Source organism: Rana temporaria, chromosome 8 (assembly GCF_905171775.1).
Source record: "Rana temporaria chromosome 8, aRanTem1.1, whole genome shotgun sequence".
Taxonomy (NCBI): domain Eukaryota; kingdom Metazoa; phylum Chordata; class Amphibia; order Anura; family Ranidae; genus Rana; species Rana temporaria.
The window spans coordinates 47496648-47518731 of NC_053496.1; the positions used below are offsets into that span (position 1 = coordinate 47496648).

At 40.2% G+C, this 22084-nt stretch overlaps 1 protein-coding gene across 1 annotated transcript in view; it reads right to left on the reverse strand.

Annotated features, from left to right (window-relative positions):
- LOC120946903 (transient receptor potential cation channel subfamily V member 6-like) overlaps nt 1-22084 on the reverse strand; it is a 78138-nt gene that overhangs the window by 46382 nt on the left and 9672 nt on the right. The window contains exons 3-10 of the mRNA XM_040361725.1: nt 19402-19499; nt 17389-17511; nt 15523-15660; nt 11234-11332; nt 9392-9564; nt 7791-7937; nt 5363-5575; nt 3031-3117 (exon numbers count right to left, since the gene is read on the reverse strand). Coding sequence (XP_040217659.1) covers nt 3031-3117; nt 5363-5575; nt 7791-7937; nt 9392-9564; nt 11234-11332; nt 15523-15660; nt 17389-17511; nt 19402-19499 — 1078 coding nt within the window. The remainder of the gene's footprint in view (nt 1-3030; nt 3118-5362; nt 5576-7790; nt 7938-9391; nt 9565-11233; nt 11333-15522; nt 15661-17388; nt 17512-19401; nt 19500-22084) is intronic.

A 22084-nucleotide genomic window follows, 5' to 3' on the forward strand; every position in this document is an offset into this window, starting at 1 on the left:
TATTTCTATGCTTAGTTGTGTCTTCTATATATACTTTCTCATATACCCCTTTTATATCATCCATATGTAATTCCACAACACCCCTGTAAGAAGGCTTGGAAGTACAGCCTCTACTCAAGTGTAGCTACCTTTAACCAGTATCAATTTGGAGCTATCAACCCTTTATGGCTATCTCCATTTGCGATTTGCATTCCCCCATGTCTCTTACGTATGCACCTTTAGATAGCTAGCTCTACCATGTTTTTAATAAACATATCCAATTATCTGCGCTGGTAATAGGGCGCATTGCACATACAGACCCCCTTCCATGGGCTGAGCTACCCATGAACAGTTTGGTTGTAGCCCTTTAAATAAGAGCTTATGCTAAATAACCTTACGCCTTGTCTCTAATAATATATATAAGACGGACATTTAATATTCAATTATCTTACTTACATTTTTATTATGTTCTATATACCAATTTTTATTATATTTTTATTATGCTCTATATATTTATTTTTATTATGTTCTATATATCTGTTTTTTGATTTCTGTAAATGACCGCTAGTTAATGGCGCAATTAGCAGATTAGGTTGCCTGGTTATACACATTGATTTATACCGATTGTGGCGATGGCAGACCCGCACAAATACTGCGGATAGTAGGATTATGGTACATTATAGCCACAGTTAGGATAATAGGGTGCAAATATGCAAACAGGATAAACCCAAGGTTACACCTCCCTTAAGATCGGATTCGATGGGAACCCCGCAGGAAAAATACGATTGGCCACTGCCGTTAGTGGGTGGGGTTTTTGCATATTGAAACCTACTATATAGGCCACCTTCTGCTGGATGCGTGCACCCGCTTCTGAAGACGTAATATGACGAAACGCGCGTAAAGCGGATACACGCACACACGCACGCACTTCCGGTTTCTAGCTTGAGTATCAGTGGAACACACGCCGGTCCCAGGCGCTAGCCGATACTTCCTGTCTTACCTAGTGCAGCGACGGAGCTATGCTAACAGGCTGTTAGCTGCTCCACATCCATATTTTTGCTTTTAAAATTTTTATTCCTTAGAGCAACTACCCCCGCTCTAATATATTTTTATGTTCATTTTTTATCATATTTTCGATGTACCCTGCATGCTTTTGTGAGTGCTAATAAACCAAGCACTTATTCCAACATACCACGCTATGTCAGTGTGTTTTTTTCTTCGGAGGGCTGCTGGCTTCTAAAACAACCACATACCTTGGATCCGGATAAAACACCACTATTACATCTAGGAGGTCCCAAGTACAACTGAGGAACTACGGGAGACCATTGAGCCGTCCGAGGCTGACTACTTGCACTTTACCCCTGCAGGGGTTAGTGCCTCTGGTAAGTGGGGACCCATAAGGGGGAGCACCGTGACCACTGCGTGCAAGTTCCACTACTGTATACCTGAGCACTCACCTTCACAGGTGCACCTTTAACAGCACGGACTTTACCACTCCCTGGATGGCCTTTTTCATATTTTTGTTGCATTAAGTTTTTTTCACTGCATATATATTGTTGGACTATAAACATTTTTTATATATTTTTTTCTGTATTATATATACATAAAATTGGACTATCACAATATTTATTTACAAGTATCACAACTTTGCATTTTTGTCACACGCTCATCCTTTTTGTCACATGTATAATTTTTACATACCTTATTAGTATTATTTGTATTTATAGCACAGTGGAACCCACATAGGCTATTTTTTTATAGCCTACTAGTGTTACTTTTACCTACCTTCACCCCATAATATATATATGTGGTGGGGCATTGTATTATCACCATAATATTTTGTTGGAACACAGGTTTACTCTCACTTACTGTATTGATCACTAGACTATTATACGTTACCTCATACCCATTTGGGTTACTGTGCACAATTTTTGCTGTGTCCAGTTGTAGGTAGGGCAGCGCCACCACCCCTCCCTACGTTCATTTAATTATTTATCTTAGTCTATTTTTTTTTACCTCACAAAAACCTGACATTTTAACAGGGGTGTGTAGACTTTCAATATCCATTGTACATACAACAAACAGAATGCTACTAGCAAATAAACAGAAACTATGACCTGTAAACAGTAGAAATACGCTGAAAATGTACTTAATTCAGGTTAGAGTGGGTTCATGAGCTCCGTTGGCAAAGAGGATCCCAGGCTTAATCTATAAGCAGTTGCTGGAGATCAGGCAAAAGTGTTTTCAGGTATAGCTTCTTGTGGCTGTACAGACTTTCCTTAACCTTAGTGTTAAGTCATTATATCGTGTTTCTTTCAGTCTCTGTTGTTGGCTTTTTATTTTAAAAGGTTTACAATTTCCACATGGGTGTGGTCCCTTTCGCAATACTGTGTTGCAATGCGAGAAGCATTCTCCAACTCAACCTCTATATGGTATTGTTGTATCATACATGCCATAGGTCATATATGTCCAAAAAGTCAAGCTATTGTTTGACCAGGTTACAGACACAATAAAAACATTTAACTGTCAAATGAAATACAATAGTTCATTGTTCCCATTGTATCCTCTCAAACAAGCTTAATGTCGGTTTCTAAGTCAAAAATATTGTTCAACAAAAACAATAATGAGCTCTTCTAAGTAATTCTTAGAATTGGTCATCAGCACAGCTGGAAAGGCTTGGTGAGTCTAGATCACAGACTGTTCCCTTTCCTATTCAGAAAAGGGAACAAACCTTTCACTTCCCTTGTTCCACACTCTAAAATCAGCCAAACCAAGGATCCTTCCACACCTCTAATTGACCATCGTCCTCCATAGTCAACTGCTCACAAATGGTCAGGTAAGGCTTTCATAAAATCCAGTACAGAGACAGATGTTAGCCCAAGCCTGGCTGTCTGGTAAAACCATTGTCCATAGAACAAGAAGAGAGGGTAGATCTCTCTAAAGGTGCACAAGTTAGCAGTAAAACCCCAACAGTAGTACTTATACTTCCCTACTTTATCCAACTAATAAAATAATGGTTGGCTTGGCATGCACTTTAGATTTTCTGTATACCTTGAGAAGTAAAAGTACAATTGCTCCAATAACACTAATGAGCTCTCCTGCCAGACGTAGGTGGTCTTCAGAAGTGAGGTATGATTCCTGGTGAGATGAAGAAGAAAACATTATGATGAATAATCAATGTGGACAACAAGTTTTCCCACAGAACAGGCTTGAATTGGAAGTATTGCTAACACTACCCAGCAAACACTGCTGTAAGAGGTCCAAAGTAGCCATGTGCAGTTCGTTTAGTTCCAAATTGAAACTTTGTTTTTCGGAAATTCGGATGCATCTGAATTACAATAGTACCGAATTCAAAATAACAAAAAAATTCAGACAAAATTCGAATTCAAATCGTTTTAGAATACTTTTCAAATTCGAAAAGTATTTCGAATAGTTTTCATATTTGAAAAGTTTTTGACTTTGAATATTTTTCCAATTTATAAAGAGAATAAAATAGAATAGAACATTAAGGAATGGAATAGAAAAAAAATAGAGTGGAAAAGAATATAACAGAAAATAAAAGAATTGACTAGAATATGATAGAAACAAATATAATATAATATAATAGAACAACATAAAAAGAATATAACCATGTTCTGAAATTCGAAATTTCAAATAGAATACATTTGATTTTGAATACATAAGAAAATAATAGAATAGAAAAAAAAGAATAGAATAGACTATAATGGAATAAAAAATAATAGAATAGAAAAAAAGACTACAACCATTTCCCAAAATTCTAATATAATTATTTGAACTTGAATATAATTGAACAAAAAATATTAGAATAGAAAATAACAGAATAGCATAGAAAAGAAAAAAAGCATATGTTCATCTTAATTTTAATAGAAAAGAACAGAATAGAATAAAAAAAGGATATACAATAAAATAGAATAAACAGAAACATAATATACAGTAATAGAAAGAATATAACAATTTCCCAAAATTCTAATAGAATCAGTTTGAATTTTGGAAAATTGTTATTATTTTTTTATTTTTTTTATATTCTATTATTTTCTATTCTATTCAAAATTCAGAAGATGTTTATAATCTTTCTATTTAATTATATTCCTTTTTTTTTCATTTCTATTCCATTCTATTCTGTTCTTTTATTTTCTATCCTATTTTGTTCTGTTTTACTCTATTATATTCTATTATTTTATGTTCTGTTATATTCTTTTCTATTCGATTATATTTTTTTCTACTCCATTTCTTTATTTTCTATTCTATTTTCTTTTCTTTGGGAATTGGAAAACTATTAGAATTCGGAAAGTATTTGAATTCTAAAACTTTTCGAATTTGAAAACTTTTCGAAATTGATTTGAAGACTTTTAGCATTGATCCGAATTTGAAAAATTGTTTTGTTTTCCCTATCTGAATTTACCCAAGCCAAAATGATGTATTTCTGATGGGAATTGAGCACACCACTCCCTTTACCTTGTTCCTTACCCTTTCCCCTCCCCTCCCTTCTCCCCTTCCTTTTCCGCCTCAGGCCTTCTCTCCTCTTTACTTTGCGTTTTCTCTTCTGGCTGACTCTCCCCAGCCGCACCCTGGTTTTATTCATGCACAATCTGACTACTTTATGTGACCAGTTACTTTTGCATTTTATTATTGCTTTTTACTTCAATGTACGAGGTATCAGCGAGTATGGGTGTTGCAGTCACCTGCCTATCCGAGGTAGTTCTTTCCCCCTTACTCCCCTGAGCCGCGGACGCAGCAGGATCCCATTGGGGCATCCAGGTCAGGGGAGGCCATCATAGGCCGAGAATGAGCCTTGTAAACACTGACACTTCCTAAACCCATCCCTCGCTGTAGTAACTGTTTGTACCATTTTAATTTCTGCGATAAGGATTGTATATGTTCTATGATCTTCTGATCGGGTCGCTCTTTGTCGGACACTCGATCAAACCATGTTAAACTTCTGTTTATGCTTGTCTAAAAAAACTCAATAAACCTTTATTGAACCTAAAGTAATTTCTAGCAAAAATGCATATTTTGATAAGTAACAAAAGGAGTTGCGCTAAAAGGATTGATAATGTGAACCAGTAAAATAAACTATTTATTGTGATGTGATAAATAAATACACAACCAGAAAAAATAAATATTATATATATATATATATATATATATATATATATATATATATATATATATATATATATATATATATATATATATATATATATCTCACGAGAAAATTAATAGTAAAAAATAAACAAAACACCATAAGACATGTCCTATATGGACCATATAATTAGTTATATTAGTAATATTTTGATAAGCATGTAAAAAAAAAAATAATAATATTTAAAATCCCCCGATGAAAAGTGGTTAAAATGATTACATTTAGAGATTTTTGGACCAGTAAGGTGATATCCCTTTGATTAGTTGCGTTCTTCATTCTTGGTTTAAGGGGCCGGTTGGCACAGGCAAGAGAGACAATGATCATGTAAAGGACATAGATAAAGGCCAATGTCCAGAAATATGGCCGACCAAACCTCTGCCATTTTCTGTTGACCAATTCCTGGACTGGGGAGAGATCCAAAATCCGATGTGCCTAAGAAAAGATGAAGTATTTAGTCAATAAGATCTGAAATCATGACTTTCATGTTCACATAAATCAGCAACAGAGACAATGAGAAATGAATTTAAGATCAATGCAATTGTAAAGACAAACTTTGTAAACACAAAAGATTGTAAAGACAAAAGACAATTGTAAAGCTTAGGTTATGGCTGCATTCACACCTGAGCGTTTTGTAGCCTGAAGCTATAAAACACTAGAGGGGAAAAATACATTGGGCCAGATTCACGTAGGGCAGCGGCGGCGTAACGTATCGTAGATACGTTACACCCCCGCAATTTTTCATCGCAAGTGCCTGATTCACCAAGCACTTGCGGCCTCCGGCGCAAGGCGGGCCAATTTAAATGGGCGTGTGCCATTTAAATTAGGCGCGCTCCCGCGCCGGACCTACCGCGCATGCTCCGTTTCCGAAACTCCCGCCGTGCATTGCGTGCCGTGACGTCATTTTTTCGAACGGCGACGCGCGTAGCGTAATTCCGTATTCCCGGACGGCTTACGCAAACGACGTTATTTTTTAAATTTCGACGCGGGAACGACGGCCATACTTTATACAGCAATGCGATTGCTGTGTAAAGTTAAGGCACCAAAAAAAACGACTAACTTTGCGACGGGAAACTAGACTAGCGGCGACGTAGCGAACGCGAAAAACCGTCGGGAATCGCCGTAACTTCTAATTTGCATACCCGACGCTGGTTTACGACGCAAACTCCCCCCAGCGGCGGCCGCGGTATTGCATCTTAAGATCCGACAGTGTAAAACAATTACACCTGTCGGATCTTATGGCTATCTATGCGTAACTGATTCTATGAATCAGTCGCATAGATAGAAACAGAGATACGACGGCGTATCAGCAGATACGCCGTCGTATCTCCACTGTGAATCTGGCCCTTTATTCTCTATGGAGATGGTTCACATCTCCACTCCAAAACGCCTGAAGCCGAACGCCTGAAGCTCAAACAAATCAGGCTGATTTGGGCGTTTTTGAACGTTTGTATTCCCATAGAAACTAATGGAAACGCTCGATTCAAGCGTCTAGCGCGACAACGAGCATTTCTACGAAATAGAATATTCACCCAGGAAGAAGATAAAAAAAAATCTACAAACATAGCAACAAATGATGAAAGAGATGAGCATTTTTCTGATTGGCTAAAATAAAAAACAACGAAGTTCAAAAACGTCGGACAACGATGTATGCAAATGCACGAATACGTGTTAATACGCGCAACAAAACGCCGGAAAAAACGACCGATACCGCTACGCTCAGGTGTAAATGCGGCCTATAAGATTAGGAGGAGGGATAGTGTTAAAGTGTATGTAAGGATAACAGTGTCTTTCTTTCTTCATCGTTCTTCAAGGGACACAAAAGGTCACACGATCGGGATTCCATGTGGTAAAACGTCCACCGTGAATCCCGGGGGGGAAAACCGAGACCCTGCTCGGTCACTTTCCCCATGTCTAGGGGATTCATCTAGCTTTGATTCAGACACTGATTCAAATTCCTCTGTAGCTGGTTCACAAATTTATTTTAGACTTCTCTGTGGCTATCAGTTGGACTGATTTTAAACATCCCTACTGTTACTGAATGTCCTTCAATGAATGATGGTGAAAATGTTTTCTCCTACGGTGTGATCCCTTTCTTTGAGTCTATTGAGGGACAAAGTCGGTGTTGGACTGGCTTTCAATTTTTTTTTCTTTCCAGTGTCCCAACAGCAGTATAACCTGATTGTTGCTGAACTCCTGGATCCCTTTATAAGGGAATTGATAAAAAGATTTTATTGTAAATACAAAAATTGCATTCTCCTAATTTTGGATAGAACCCTGCCCTGTTTTTATTGCTATGTGGTGCCCTGTTATTTCTCTAATTTGCTGTCCTGCTGGCAACTTTTACCTGACAGGAAGTGAGGAGAACTTTCCAAAAGCAACAAAGACAGAAATAAAAATACTTTCCTTTAGTTATATTGTTGTTTTATTATTTGATTTTAATTGTGGTACATATTTTATATTGTTACTATGTTAATTTATGCCTGTAACACTCGGTCCTGTTGTGAATTGTTAAGGTCTGGAAGCGTTTCGATACCTTCGGGTGATTCTACGCTATACAAGCAATAAGCAATAATAGTAGAGTAGGGGAAGACTAAAACCCCTTCCAGAATGGGGTGGTTCATAAATGCACAAATATTTCCATACACACCTCTCTTTTTTTTGCAGAGATCACCAGATCCAATACAGACTTGGGATCCCCCCAAACATCGATCTCCATCAGGTCATAAAGATAGCAACTAATCTGACCAAATTTCCACTGCAGTTGTCTCCTCGTCTGTACAATGTGCTGGAACATCTAGGGAGACCAATTTTAAGTAGTTCAATAAAGCAATGCAAAATGCACTAAATGTTCAAAACAAAGTCACTCATGCCAACCAATTACCCTTAACCTTACTATAGTCAGAGCACTTAAAGGGTTTTTCTAAAACTGAAAAAGGGTTATAACTGTATCGAGTGGCAAGACCGGGACAAGGAGGGGTGGCATTAGGGGCATGTGCCCTGGGTGCAGTGTTGACAGATGGGGGGGGGGACACACACTGGGCGCTTCAGCCACTCCTTTCTTTGTATGCTGAGAGGGAGGGGACTACAGCATCACTCTTGTCACAAAGAGTAGGGCCGGATAGCTGCTGGATGGAGGATTATGCTCCTTCCTCAAATAGCAGCCTTCTGTGGGTGGATGAGGGCATTCTGTACTTCCATTAGACATGTGCACACTGAAATATTTTGTTTCGGAATTTTGTTTTCGTCAGAAAAATACATGTATTTAGTTATGCCCGAATTTTGTTTTTATTTATTTTGTCTCGTTAAAAACATGCATTCGTCCGAAAATCCGAATTAATTAAGGTTGAATCTTATTGAAGGCTTATGGTGTCTGTCGAATGTTCTAAGAAGATTCGATGGAGCAGCTAAACTGTACGACGCCGCAATTGTACATTTCCAGTGTAATGTTCTGCCTACAAGCTATAGTAGAATTCTAATGTTGTATGACTAGTAATAATTATATTTATAAATTATTATTACTAGTCAAACAACATTCGAATTCTTCTATAGCCTATGGGCTGAGCATTTGACCGGAAATGTACGATTGCGGCGTCGTACAGTTTAGCTGCTTGTCGAATCTTCTTAGAACTTTCGACAGACACCATAAGCCTTTAATGACAAATTCGACATTTGTATGTTTTTCGCTGCTTCGTTGAATCTTCGTTGTCGAATGGTCTACCCCAACACTGTCTCTATAATGTTGAATCTTTTCTCTCTATGTCAAATCTTTCCTCTCTATGTAGAATAATATCAAACTAATAGAGTTAAGGTTAGGCACATTCGACCGCAGATTCGATAGACACAGATTGCTATTGTCAGCGTCATGTCGAATCTCCTATCTATATGAAACTGTTGTAACAACGAAAAATAAAATAAAGCATTTTTTTATGTCGGATCTTTCAGCTTTCAGATACTGCGCAGTCGTTTTGGTTTGTTAAAACGATAACGAAAATACCCGAAATTCGTACGAAACTGCATTCGGATGAAAACAAATGCACATGTCTAACTTCCATCTCAGCGTGAGAGTGAAGGCAGACCCCAATATTTATGTTTGGGACCCTGGCTTGCAATCACAGACAATTGCAACTTTGCTGTTGACCGATGATCATGCACTCACCATACACTTACCCATTTTAACCTTTGCTACGTGACCCCATAATACAATAACAATGATTATCTCCACTCTGCAGGATCCTTCCGTGTACATACCACGGTGTTACCTTCTACCGCCGCCATCTTCAGGGGGGTTAGCCCATCATTGTTGGTGATCTCCTCTAAACCGGGCCCAAACTTCTCCTTGTGATGGCCCAGGATAAGGTTGTACATCTGACAGGCAGACATTTTGTTGGGTTGTAGTGCCAGAATATGGAGGATGGTGTTTCCTGCAGGAGGAGAGAAAAAAAAAATCAGAGACCTGAGAGTGGTACAAAATTTATGGGCTATAAATATATAAAGTTTAAGAGGATGGAGAGCACCAGCAGGCACATATATATGTTTGTCTATCTATCTATATACAGTATATTGTAAAGTTCGGGGGACCAGCTTGATCGCAGGACACAGGCTTTTAAATCAAAACTAAGGTTTATTAAACACAAATGGCTTCACAGCAGCAAAACCAAAATAAATAATCAGTCTCACCGACTCGTAGAGCTCAGAACTGCTATCGCAGTTAAACAGTCCTTGCAGGTAAGTTCTCAGGTAGCAGGCTTCCACAGCTTTTCACAGCTTTCACAGCTTTTCCCTGTCCACCATTATCATGCATAGTCTCTACTACACTCCTTCACTCTCACCTGCAACTTCCTGTCTTGCTTTAAGCCACATCCTTGGACAAGTGCGTTAACCCTTTCCGTTCCCTTAAAGCAGTGTTTCTCAATTCCAGTCCTCAGGCCCCCCCAACAGGTCAGGTTTTCAGGATTTCCCTCAGATGAAAAGGCTGTGGTGATTACTAAGGCAGTGAAACTGATCAAATCACCTGTGCAAAATAATGGAAATCCTGAAAACCTGACCTGTTGGGGGGGCCTGAGGACTGGAATTGAGAAACACTGCCTTAAAGCGACCACAGTCCAAACATAGAGGAAATGTAACGTCCTTCCAGGACCCAGCCACGGCGTCCTGTACAATATTATATATATATATATATATATATATATATATATATATATATATATATATATATATATATATATTGTGAGGGGGTTAGCGGGGGTGTGTGACCCCCTGGACAGGTTCAGCAGGATGGGTGAGAGTGGCTTAAAGTTGTACTGTATTGTGTTATATTGCCTTTTCCGTTGGTGTTTTGCCATTTGCTTGGGGTATCTACCAAGAATTTACTTGCCAACATTCCTGAGAGTTAAATCCTGACTTTTTCTCATCCTAATTGCCTACTTGTGGAAGATTTCTTGGTTTGGGAGCTCACATTCGAATCTTCAGTCCTGCAGGATGGGTGAGAGTGGCTTAAAGTTGTACTGTATTGTGTTATATTGCCTTTTCCTTTGGGGTTTTGCCATTTGAAAGACTCAGCCAAGTGTTCTCTTTTGCCTGTTTTGCCATTTCTGTTACACAAGTTAAACATTTATCTCATCTGTGTGTACGTGTTTATCCTTTGTGTGACGCCAGGGAGTCACCTGGCCAAGGTATTTTAGTGGTGTCATCAGGGGCAATACTCTGCTCATGGCTTAACAATGTACCCTGGATTCCAGGTCTCATGCTGAGCAGCTGCCCTGCTGCCATACAGGAAGTCACCCATGTATCATGGGTGCCATTCAAAGAACACTTTGAATTTTTTCAATGAATACAAAGCCTTTTCTGATTGGATGAGGTGGAGATCATGACATCATATCTCACCTCTCCATCTCCTAGAGTTGGATGCTGGTTGTCACTGACAGCCAGCGGTTCTAGCCTATGACCCAGTTGGGACCAGAGAGAACTGCTGATTTCTGATGCCATTTTAGAACAGCACATGAGACTCGAGAGGATAAGGATCCAAGAACAGAAAGACATATAAGCAGTTATAGAAAAAAATAATTTGTGCAGCAGAGTAATAAACCTCACCATGGGAATCTTTGGCCTCAGCATCGGCTCCATGTTGTAGTAATAATCGGACCAATTCTGCATTCCCCACACAGGCAGCAAAGGAAAGAATGTGTTCTCCTGTCCAAAAAAATAAAGAACTATTAACTTTTGACACTTTTAGCTAGATTCAGGTACCTGTGTGTATCTTTGCGGCGGCGTAGCGTATCGTATTTACGCTACGCCGCCGTAAGTCAGAGAGGCAAGTGCTGTATTCACAAAGCACTTGCCTCCTAAGTTACGGCGGCGTAACGTAAATGGGGCCTGGGTAAGCGCGCCTAATTCAAATTAGGATGAGGGGGCGTGTTTTATGTAAATGGGTGGTGACCCGACGTGATTGACATTTTTTACAAACGGTGCATGCGCCGTCCGTGTACATATCCCAGTGTGCATTGCTCCAAAGTACGCCGCAAGGACGTATTGGTTTTGACGTGAATGTAAATTACGTCCAGCCCCATTCATGGACGACTTACGCAAACGACGCAAACATTTCAAATTTCGACGCGGGAACGATGGCCATACATAACATTGACTAGGACAGCTATTTGTTGGAATAACTTTACGCCGGAAAACGCCTTACGTAAACGGCGTATCTTTACTGCGACGGGCGCACGTACATTCGTGAATCAGCGTGTCTAGTCATTTGCATATTCTACGCCGAACTCAACGGAAACGCCACCTAGCGGCCAGCGTAAATATGCACCCTAAGATACGACGGCGTAGGAGACTTACGCCGCTCGTATCTTAGCCTAATTTAAGCGTATCTGGTTTCCAGAATACGCTTAAATTTACGACGGCGTAGATTCAGAGTTATGACGGCGTATCGACTGATACGCCGGCGTAACTGTTTCTGAATCTGGCCATTAGAATATTATGGGGTTTATTGAGGTGTATATGTCAACCCAATCACACATGTCTCACATAAGATTTACCATACAGTGAATTGGATGTGACCTGGCACACTCGCTTATTACACATGGCGGACCTCCATCCCTATATGGGTTATAGAAAAGGAGAAATTGTGGGACTTTGAGTGAGGCCCGCCATGTCAAATTAGGAACAAGATCAATACAAAAATGAAAATGTCAGTACATGATTTATTGTTGCAGACTAAATTCATACCAAACTCTTGAAAAGGACAATTTATCAAATAAATTGGTAGTCACATGACTTATGCCGCGTACACACGATCATTTTTCGTCATGAAAAAAATTACGTTTTTCAAAAACGTAATTTAAAATGATCGTGTGTGGGCTACACATATTTTTTCAGGTTCTGAAAAACGACAAAAAAAAATTCGAACATGCTGCATTTTTTAATGTCGTTTGAAACGATGTTGTTTCTTCGGGTTGTAAAAAATGATCGTGTGTGGGCTAAAACGACGAAAAAAACCTGCACATGCTCAGAAGCAAGTTATGGGACGGGAGCGCTCGTTCTGGTAAAACTACCATTCATAATGGAGTAAGCACATTCATCACGCTGTAACAGACAGAAAAGCGTGAATCGTCTTTTACTAACACGGAATCAGCTAAAGCAGCCCAAAGGCAAATGGAACTTCCCCTTTATAGTGCCGTCGTACGTGGTGTACGTCACCGCGCTTTGCTAGATCATTTTTTTTAAATGATGGTGTGTAGGCAACGTTGGTTTTAATGATGAAGTTGGGAAAATGTCGTTTTTTGGACATGCTGAAAAATGATCGTGTGTACGCGGCATTACACTAACGACGGCACTATAAAGGGGAAGTTCCATTCGCCTTGGGGCTGCTTTAGCTGATTCCTTGTTAGTAAAAGACGATTCACGCTTTTCTGTCTGTTACAGCGTGATGAATGTGCTTACTCCATTATGAACGGTAGTTTTACCAGAACGAGCGCTTCCCGTCTCATAGCTTGCTACTGGGCATGCGCGGGTTTCTTACGTCGTTTTAGCCCACACACGATCATTTTTTACAACCCGAAAAACGACATTGTTTAAAACAACGTTAAAAAATGCAGCATGTTCGAAAAAAAATGTGGTCGTTTTTCAGAGCCTGAAAAATGATGTGTAGCCCACACACGATCATTTTAAATGAAGTTTTTCAAAAACAACGTTTTTTTCATGCTGAAATATGATCGTGTGTACGCGGCAAAAGATATGCTGATCAAAGCATGCAATACAATTGATAAATAGATATGATACATGTATATAATAAAATAAAAATTCATAATAAGACCAAGTATCTCTTGACATCTAGTGGCACTCGAGGCATTTCTTGTCATTACAGTCATTTATCAGGAGTTTAATGATGTAATATACTAGAAAGGGGAAATAGATATTATTAAAAAATGCCCTCTAAGGAAGGGGGGGGGGCAGGTAGAGAGTCATATATCCTAACAAAATGGGTGACTTACTGCATGGCCTTACTGCTAGGCGCAGTATCTGCACAGGAAAGTGGGGATATCGGGTATGGTGTCTTCCCCGGGGTTGAGACAGGGAGATCCTCCAGGGACTGAGGTGAGCATCCAAAGGTCGGTAGGGTGGTCATAGTATGATCCAGTGTAGTATGTGTGCACATGATGTGTAGAGTATCTTGTAGGGAATGTGTCAAAACTAAAGATTGATTAGTGAAGATGTGATAATATCTCTAAGGCCTTGTACACACGGTCGGACCAAACCGATGAGAATGAACCGAAGTTCAGTTTCATCGGACCAAACCGACCGTGTTTATAGGCCATCGGTCTGTTTTCCTTCGGTCCAAAATTTTAAAACATGCTTCAAAATCGAACCGTTGGACCGCTGCCCCATCGGACCAAATCGATGGTTAGTACAGAAAAGCATCGGTTCAAAACCCGCACATGCTCAGAATCAAGTCGACGCATGCTTGGAAGCATTGAACTTCGTTTTATTCAGCACGTCGTGTGTTTGACGTCACCGCATTTTGACCCGATCGGATTTTGGACTGACTGTGTGTACACATATCAGGCCGTACGGCCACTTCAGAGGTGAACCGATGAAAACGGTCTGACGGACCAGTCACATCGGTTTGGTCTGACTGTGTGTACAAGGCCTAAGTGTTTCCATGAGGGGACTACATGAGGGGGTGAATGTGTAATTAAACCCAAATAAGGACAAAAAATCCAAAAAGTGATGACAAAGCTTCCAGTAAAATATGTGAATGGGGAATGAATTAGCCCCATTGTTGACCTGTGAATAGTGTGTGTAAACTGGCTTGGAGCTGCGTGTGCTTCCATGTGGTTGAATCTAGCAAATTAACCACCAGTCGTCGGCCTCCCGTACATTGATATCATGCACCTCTCTTAAAGGGGGCCACATTTTGACTCATCAGTCCAGAGCCATTTTTCTGCACCCCAGTTCCTATGTTTTTGTGCATAGTTGAGTCGCATAACCTTGTTTCAATGTTTTATGAAAGAAAACATAGGAACTGGGGTGTAGAAAAAAGACAGCAGGTGCTCTAGACTGGCTTGGCAGCTCAATATCATCAAAGTCATGACTATGCTCACCTTTTACAATCAAGTGAAAATTTATTTCCAGCACCTTGTTATCACCTGCAGGGGCTTCGATGTGAGGAAATTCATACTGATATGCATACTAGCTCATTATGCCTTTGTCTTGCAGAGTTTTTTTTTTTTTTTTATAGGGTTTACAACCACTTTAAAGAGGAACTACCGTGTCCCCACAAAAAAAAAAAAAAAATAGAATTCAGCAGCTACAAATACTGTAGCTGCTGACTTTTTATAGGGACACTTAGGCTGCATTCACACCTCCGCGACAAGATACGCCGCGTATGCGGCGTATTTTGCCGCAAATGTGTAACTTTTTTTTTTTTAACAAAGCCTTCCCATTGCTTTGTATGGGTGAACGCCAATGCCGCCTGAAAAAAAGGGTCCGGGACTTTTTTTCAGGCGGCAGGCGTACGGCATCTATGAGATGTGAACCATCTCATAGACAGCAATCGGAATTCTCCCCTCCAGCGGCACGAGCGTCCGGCGTCGGACGTTTTGTCACGTAGGTGTGAATGGGGTCTTACCTGTCCAGGGATCCAGCAATGTCCTCACCCGAGCCGATTCTTCAATAGGCTTCAGGTGCTCATTTTTAAAGCTGCTACAGGGATACAAATATAACAAATCATTTTTAATGATTTACTTACTAGACCAAAAGGGAGAAAATAAAATAATTGAATTGCTGGGGTTTATCTACTTTTTAGGCCCTCAATCTATCTATAAGTGAAACCTTATTTAGGGGTAGAAAAAAAGGGAAAGCATACCCTCACTCACCATAATAGAAGGAGTTGGGTTTAAACTGGAAGTACGTTCCGACTGCCCGTGGAATAGACACACTGGCACCATTTCGGATCAGCTCTTGCACAATTGCCAGATTCTGACGCATTACAGCAATGTGCAGCGCTGTCTGACCTGCCAAGACACAAGAAAGGAGAAAACTGTGAAAACAAAAGAACCAATATCATATTTTTCAGACCTGCCAATGAGTATTGGGTGGATTTTTCCTAGGTTTGAAGAGAGTGGGGAAGAGTTAAACCATAGATAATTTAGCTATGTGTCCCCCAGTGTAAATTTTTTTCCTCACTTCTTTTCCCAGAAATATGTTAAGTACAGGGGTGTAACTACAGATAATGGGGCCCCATAGCAAGATGTTCATGGGCCACCCCAGTGGCCACCATAGTGTCTTTGATCTTAGCATTAAAGGGGTTGTAAAGGTTCGTCTTTTATTTTCTAAATAGGTTCCTTTAAGCTTGTGCATTGTTGGTTCACTTACCTTTTCCTTCAATTTCCCTTCTAAATGTTTTTTTTCTTTGTTTGAATTTCTCACTTCCTGTTTCTTCTCAGTAAGCTTTACATCATCATCCAAGCGGTGGAAAGTCATTTAGTACAGCTTACTGAACACCTTACTGAGGAGGAACAGGAAGTGAGAAATTCAGACAAAGAAAACAAAGAAAACAAACATCTAGACGGGAAATCGAAGGAAAAGGTAAGTGAACCAACAATGCACTAGCTTAAAGGAACCTATTTAGAAAATAAAAAACAAACCTTTACAACCCCTTTAAGTGTGTCTAAATCAAGGACACGTAGATTGGAAACCTTCCCTGGGCTCTGTCTCCATGTGTATGGCTAGAAGGTCTTTAGCATGGGGTCTACATGATTACCATGCAAAAAGGTTGTTGGGCTCCCTGGTACAGTGGCTCCAAGCTGGGTCTGTCAGAGGATGAATACCAAACTTATTCAGACACTTCAAGGTAATGGATTTTCCACAGACCTGATTCGGACAGGAGACCCGTCACAACTGCCACTCCTTCTCCCAACCACCACCAGTCTCCTGCGTAAGCCAGTGTCCATACTTGCTTTTTGTTACCCAGGTATAGGCCACTGGAATCACAGGGCTCAGTCTTTTTTATTGTTTTTACATGTGCAACAGGCATTATAGTCCATTACTTCATGGTTCAGACATGGATGGTTGGGTACAATACCCACTCCCGGGTTTCCTCTATTTTAGAGTATTTCAGCTTCTTAGCTTACCACACAAAGATCCACAATATTGACTTCCTCCAGTGGGGAAGCCCATATGAATTAGTCTGCATTTTAAAGATACAGGCCCTGGAACTCCCACAGGGGCCTAAAAAATACCCACACTCAGTACTTGCCTCTTTATTGTACTGCCATGCCACTATCCAGGACTCTACACCTCTCTCTATGTTATATCTTAAACTAGGAAGGAGATGGAGACTTGTAGAGGGTGGAAAGCGTGATGCCAGGAGAGAATTTGTGGTCAAGACTGGAAGGGGATACAAAGTGCAGCGTTGAAAAGCATAAAGGGAGAGTACAACTTTGGGGCTTTTTTTAAACTAGGGTAAGGATTTTTGACCCAGCCCACCATTTTAGAAGATAAAATGTCCACATTATGCACCTATCCACACTTGCTTCCATAATACAATACAATACTATGAATACATTACATCTTATCAGGCATCTGCAAAGCTTCTCATACATCCAAGTCAAGGTATAGCTTGTAGTGGTTATTCATATTCAACTAGATCTGATCTGTAATGTAAAGCCCAACTAAATGTGACCAATGACAATGAATACATTTTTTGACTTAAATGCGCCAGTAATGGTTCCTTTAATTACCTTTGTAAAGGTCAGAGGTCATGCACTGGTTGACTAGCTCTGGCGTATGTTCCAGCAGAATGTTCACAGACTTCAGGTTATCGTGGAGCACAGCGAGATGTAGCGCAGTCTCTCCAACGGCTCCTAGTAGAAAGTCCATCATTGTGAGACAATGTCATAGCCATATTGACATATACTGTAACATGCAATGGAACAGGTTTTCTAAGCTCTAATGCCACGTACACACGTTCGGAAATTCCGACAAGAAAACCGTGGATTTTTCCTGATGGAATGTTGGCTCAAACTTGTGTCACACGGTCACACAAATCGTGTCGGAAATTCCGACCGTCAAGAACGCGGTGACATACAACACGTACGACGAGCCAAGATCAATGAAGTTCAATAGGCATTTCGGCTCTTCTGCTTGATTCTGAGCATTTGATTTCAGATAGGAACCTTTTCCATTGGAAAAATAGAGAACCAGCTCTCAATCTTTTGTTGGCGGAAATACCGACAGCAAAAGTCCGATGGAGCATACACACGGTCGGAATTTCCGCTCACATTGGACTTTTCTTGTCGGAATTTCCGATCGTGTGTACGTGGCATAAGAGCTTATTAGCATTAACATTAACATAAACATTGCATATTTTTTTTCTCGTCTCATTTCGGTCTATAATTATCGGTATATATATGGGAAACTTGAACTGACCCAGCATATTCTTGGGTGAAAAAAAATGAGTGTAAAAGCTGTTAAAGTTCACCTTTATTTACCGTGTATGCTTTATTTCCTTATTTTAATGTCAACCCAAAATCAATTTTGCATGTTTGGCACAGGATCTGGAAGTGTGTTCAATTACTGCAGTAGGCCAGCCACTACAGTGATATTCAGCTGCCCAGTGGCCCCTAATATATGACATACCGTATATTGGACCAAAGTAAATATACAATTAAAGCAGAGTTCCACTCAAAGGTAGAACTTCCGCTTATCTGTTTCCACCCCCCCTCCGGTGCCACATTTGGCACCTTTAAAGGGGGAGGGGGAAACGGGTACATGTTTTTGACATGTCAGCCTTTCCCACTTGTGGAGACGGAGCCGCGACGGCGTCCCTCTAAAGTTTGGCCCTCCCTCCTTCCTTCACCACCGGGCCAATTAGAAAGTGCACAGTAGGGATCCAGCTGCGCAGCCGAAAGGCTCCACTGCTGGTTTCCCATAACAGGAATGGCAGCGCCAGCACCCGATCCAAAAATCGGCTGTGATGCCGGCATTGCGGGAACCCTGGACAGGTAAGTGTCCTAATATTAAAAGTCAGCAGCTACAGTATTTGTAGTTGCTAACTTAACATTTTTCCTGGGGGGGGCTGGACATTCTCCTTAAGATCATACTTGGAATTCAGTAGACATGTGCAATTTGTTTTGGTCCGAATCCAAATTCGGACAAATGTTTGGTTATTCTGCGATTCCGATGTATCCAAACCTCCGAATTAAATAGTAACGAATAGTAATGAATTTAGTTGAAATTCTTTCAAATTCATTTAATTTTTTAGTTTTCTAATGAATTCCAAATTTTCAGAACAATTAGAATTCAGATGGGTAGAAAAACGATCAACCGATTCAAATTCTGTGTGAAGAATAGCTGGTTGTTAATCAGCTGGCCGGGAATGCCAGCCGCTGCATCCTTAACAACCTATGGCTCATCAGCTGTCAGCGGACTTCCCCACTGACAGCTGAAATGTAAACAAAACAATTCCGGCAATAGAAAACTTAAGAAAAACAGCGTCACAACTCACTACATACAGAAGGATGTCAGCTATTTCTGGCCCTTGTGGTTCTCATTAGACTGAAGGAGGCTGGAGACCTTGCTACACATGACAAAATGTGGAAAATTTTAAGGGGTATGAATACTGTTTCAAGGCACTGTCTGGATCAAAATTCTATGACCAGCTTAGGAGGATACTAGATACTATGTAGGTATATAGTGTTGATTATTGTGGATCTATTACTGGTCTTACCAAATAACCAGGATGAAGTACTTACCTCTTTGCAGTGGGTCAGTGGTCTCCAAAGCCAGCAGCTTCTTGAGAGCCTTGGTGCGATTCCTCTGTGCATATTTAAGGAGGGGCAGCTCCTGAATACTGCAGGAACAGATTGCATTATTTGTGTTCACAGGATGCATATGGTCGCAGAAAAGTCATTAGTATAGTAAAGAGAATAGAAAGGAAATGTAAGAAATTGTAGCAGATAATATTTTTATTGGGTTATAATATTTCAGAAGTTTCAGTCTCAACTTTTTTTTTCCCCTAGAGGAACCCTTATAATAACTTTTAGGGCTCAAGAAATGCTATTTAACACCTATATCCACTTGACCGCCTGAAGATTTACCCCCCTTCATGACCAGGCCATTGTTTGCTATACAGCACTGCATTACTTTAACTGACAATTGCACATGTTTTTTTGTGCTGTAAACAAAAGAAGACTGACAATTAAAAAAAATATATATATATATATATATATATATATATATATATATATATATATATATATTTAAGTTTCAGCTATTAAACATATAGTTTCAGCTATTAAACATATATAATAAAAAAATATAAAAAATCTATTTTCTTCTACATATTTTTTGTAAAAAAAAATCCCATGCAGCGTATATTGATTGGTTTGTGCAAAAATTATAGCATCTACAAACTATGGGATACAAACTATGGGATATACAGAATCTTACAAAAGTGAGCACACCCCTCACATTTTTGTAAATATTTTATATCTTTTCATGTGACTGTGACTTCAACACTGAAGACATGACACTTTGCTACAATGTAAAGTAGTGAGTGTACAGCTTGTATAACAGTGTAAATTTGCTGTCCCCTCAAAATAATTCAACACACATTCATGTCTAAACCGCTGGCAACAAAAGTGAGTACACCCCTAAGTGAAAATGTCCAAATTGGGACCAAAGTGTCAATATTTTGTGTAGCCACCATTATTTTCCAGCACTGCCTTAACCCTCTTGGGCATGGAGTTCACCAGAGCTTCACAGGTTGTCACTGGAGTCCTCTTCCACTCCTCCATGACAACATTACGCAGCTGGTATATGTTAGAGACCTTGCGCTCCTCTACATTCCGTTTGAGGATGCCCCACAGATGCTTATAAGGGTTTAGGCCTGGAGACATGCTTGGCCAGTTCATCACCTTTACCCTCAGCTTATTTAGCAAGACAGTGGTCATCTTGTGGTGTGTTTGGGGTCGCTATCATGCTGGAATACTGCCCTGCGGCCCATTCTCCAAAGGGAGGGGATCATGCTCTGCTTCAGTATGTCACAGTACATGTTGGCATTCATGGTTCCCTCAATGAACTGTAGCTCCCCAGTGCCGGCAGCACTCATGCACACGCTTGACACCATCTGAACCAAATACGTTTATCTTGGTCTCATCAGACCACAGGACATAATTCCAGTAATCCATGTCTTTAGTCGGCTTGTCTTCAGCCAACTGAAGCAGGCTTTCTTGTGCATCGTCTTTAGAAGAGGCTTCCTTCTGGAACAACAGCCATGCAGACCAATTTAATGCAGCATGCAGCGTATGGTCTGAGCTCTGACAGGCTGACCCCCGCCCCGTTAACCTCTGGATAGGACACTGAGCATGTGCACTCAACTTTTTCGGCCGACCATGGCGAGGCCTGTTCTGAGTGGAACCTGTCCTGCTTTATGGTCTTGGCCAGCGTGCTGCAGCTCAGTTTTAGTGGGAATTTGGGATTTGGAGCAATATTTTCATGGCTGAAAGACATTGCTATGACTATTATACATGTTTCAAACTTGTAATGTGTATCATTGCTAGAGCTACCTGACCCCCTGACCCCGCTGCTGCTAATAAAGCCTACCTTAGTATGTACCATGATAAGAAAACAAATTATGTTACCATGGAGAGAAAGTCATGTTCATGACTTTAAGAGGGGATTGTAATAGAATGTATAAATAACTGACTTTTGAATGTATGTGTTTTGACATAACTAGCTTAACTAACAGTTTGCATAGAAACACACCCTGTGAGTCACTGTGGTTAAGCTGATTCACGGAGCAGCCTGTTGTGTGAGCAAAGTCATCAGCTAGTTCTTGTTAACTAAGTCAGCAGTTTAAATCATGATAAGAAATGACTGCTTTTGTATAACTTTTAGAAACACATGCATTAAAACACAGCCCTCCCTTCTTTCTTCTGCATATAAGCCACTGTTGTACTCAATAAAAGTCAGAGATTTTATAAACACACTCAAGCCTGTTTCCCATGTCTCATTTGGTCTCTCACAGATCCGAGGGTTACTGAAGGTCTTCCTGCATTACCTGGGTGGTCGTATTACCTGTTCCTCTTCACCTCCCACCTTTATAAAGGGGTACACCCATGCACCATACATATACTGTCCACCAATTAAGATAGCGTTCATGGGTACTATACATTACAATAAATTATTGTGTATTAATAAATTCACAACCTAATCCACATGAAAAAAGTGTTCTGTGCATAAAATTAGTCCAAATAGCAAAACGTGCATTGTGACCCATCAAAGGTATACTCTTTCCTCCGTGCCTTTAAGCATACACACCACATTTATCAGATGTTGTTGACTTAATGAAGAAATAAGTCAAATAGTGCTTTTCTGCTAGTGTGGTATTTGTTAAATAGTTGGTGGTCCTTGGTCAGCTTAAGGTTCAGCCAC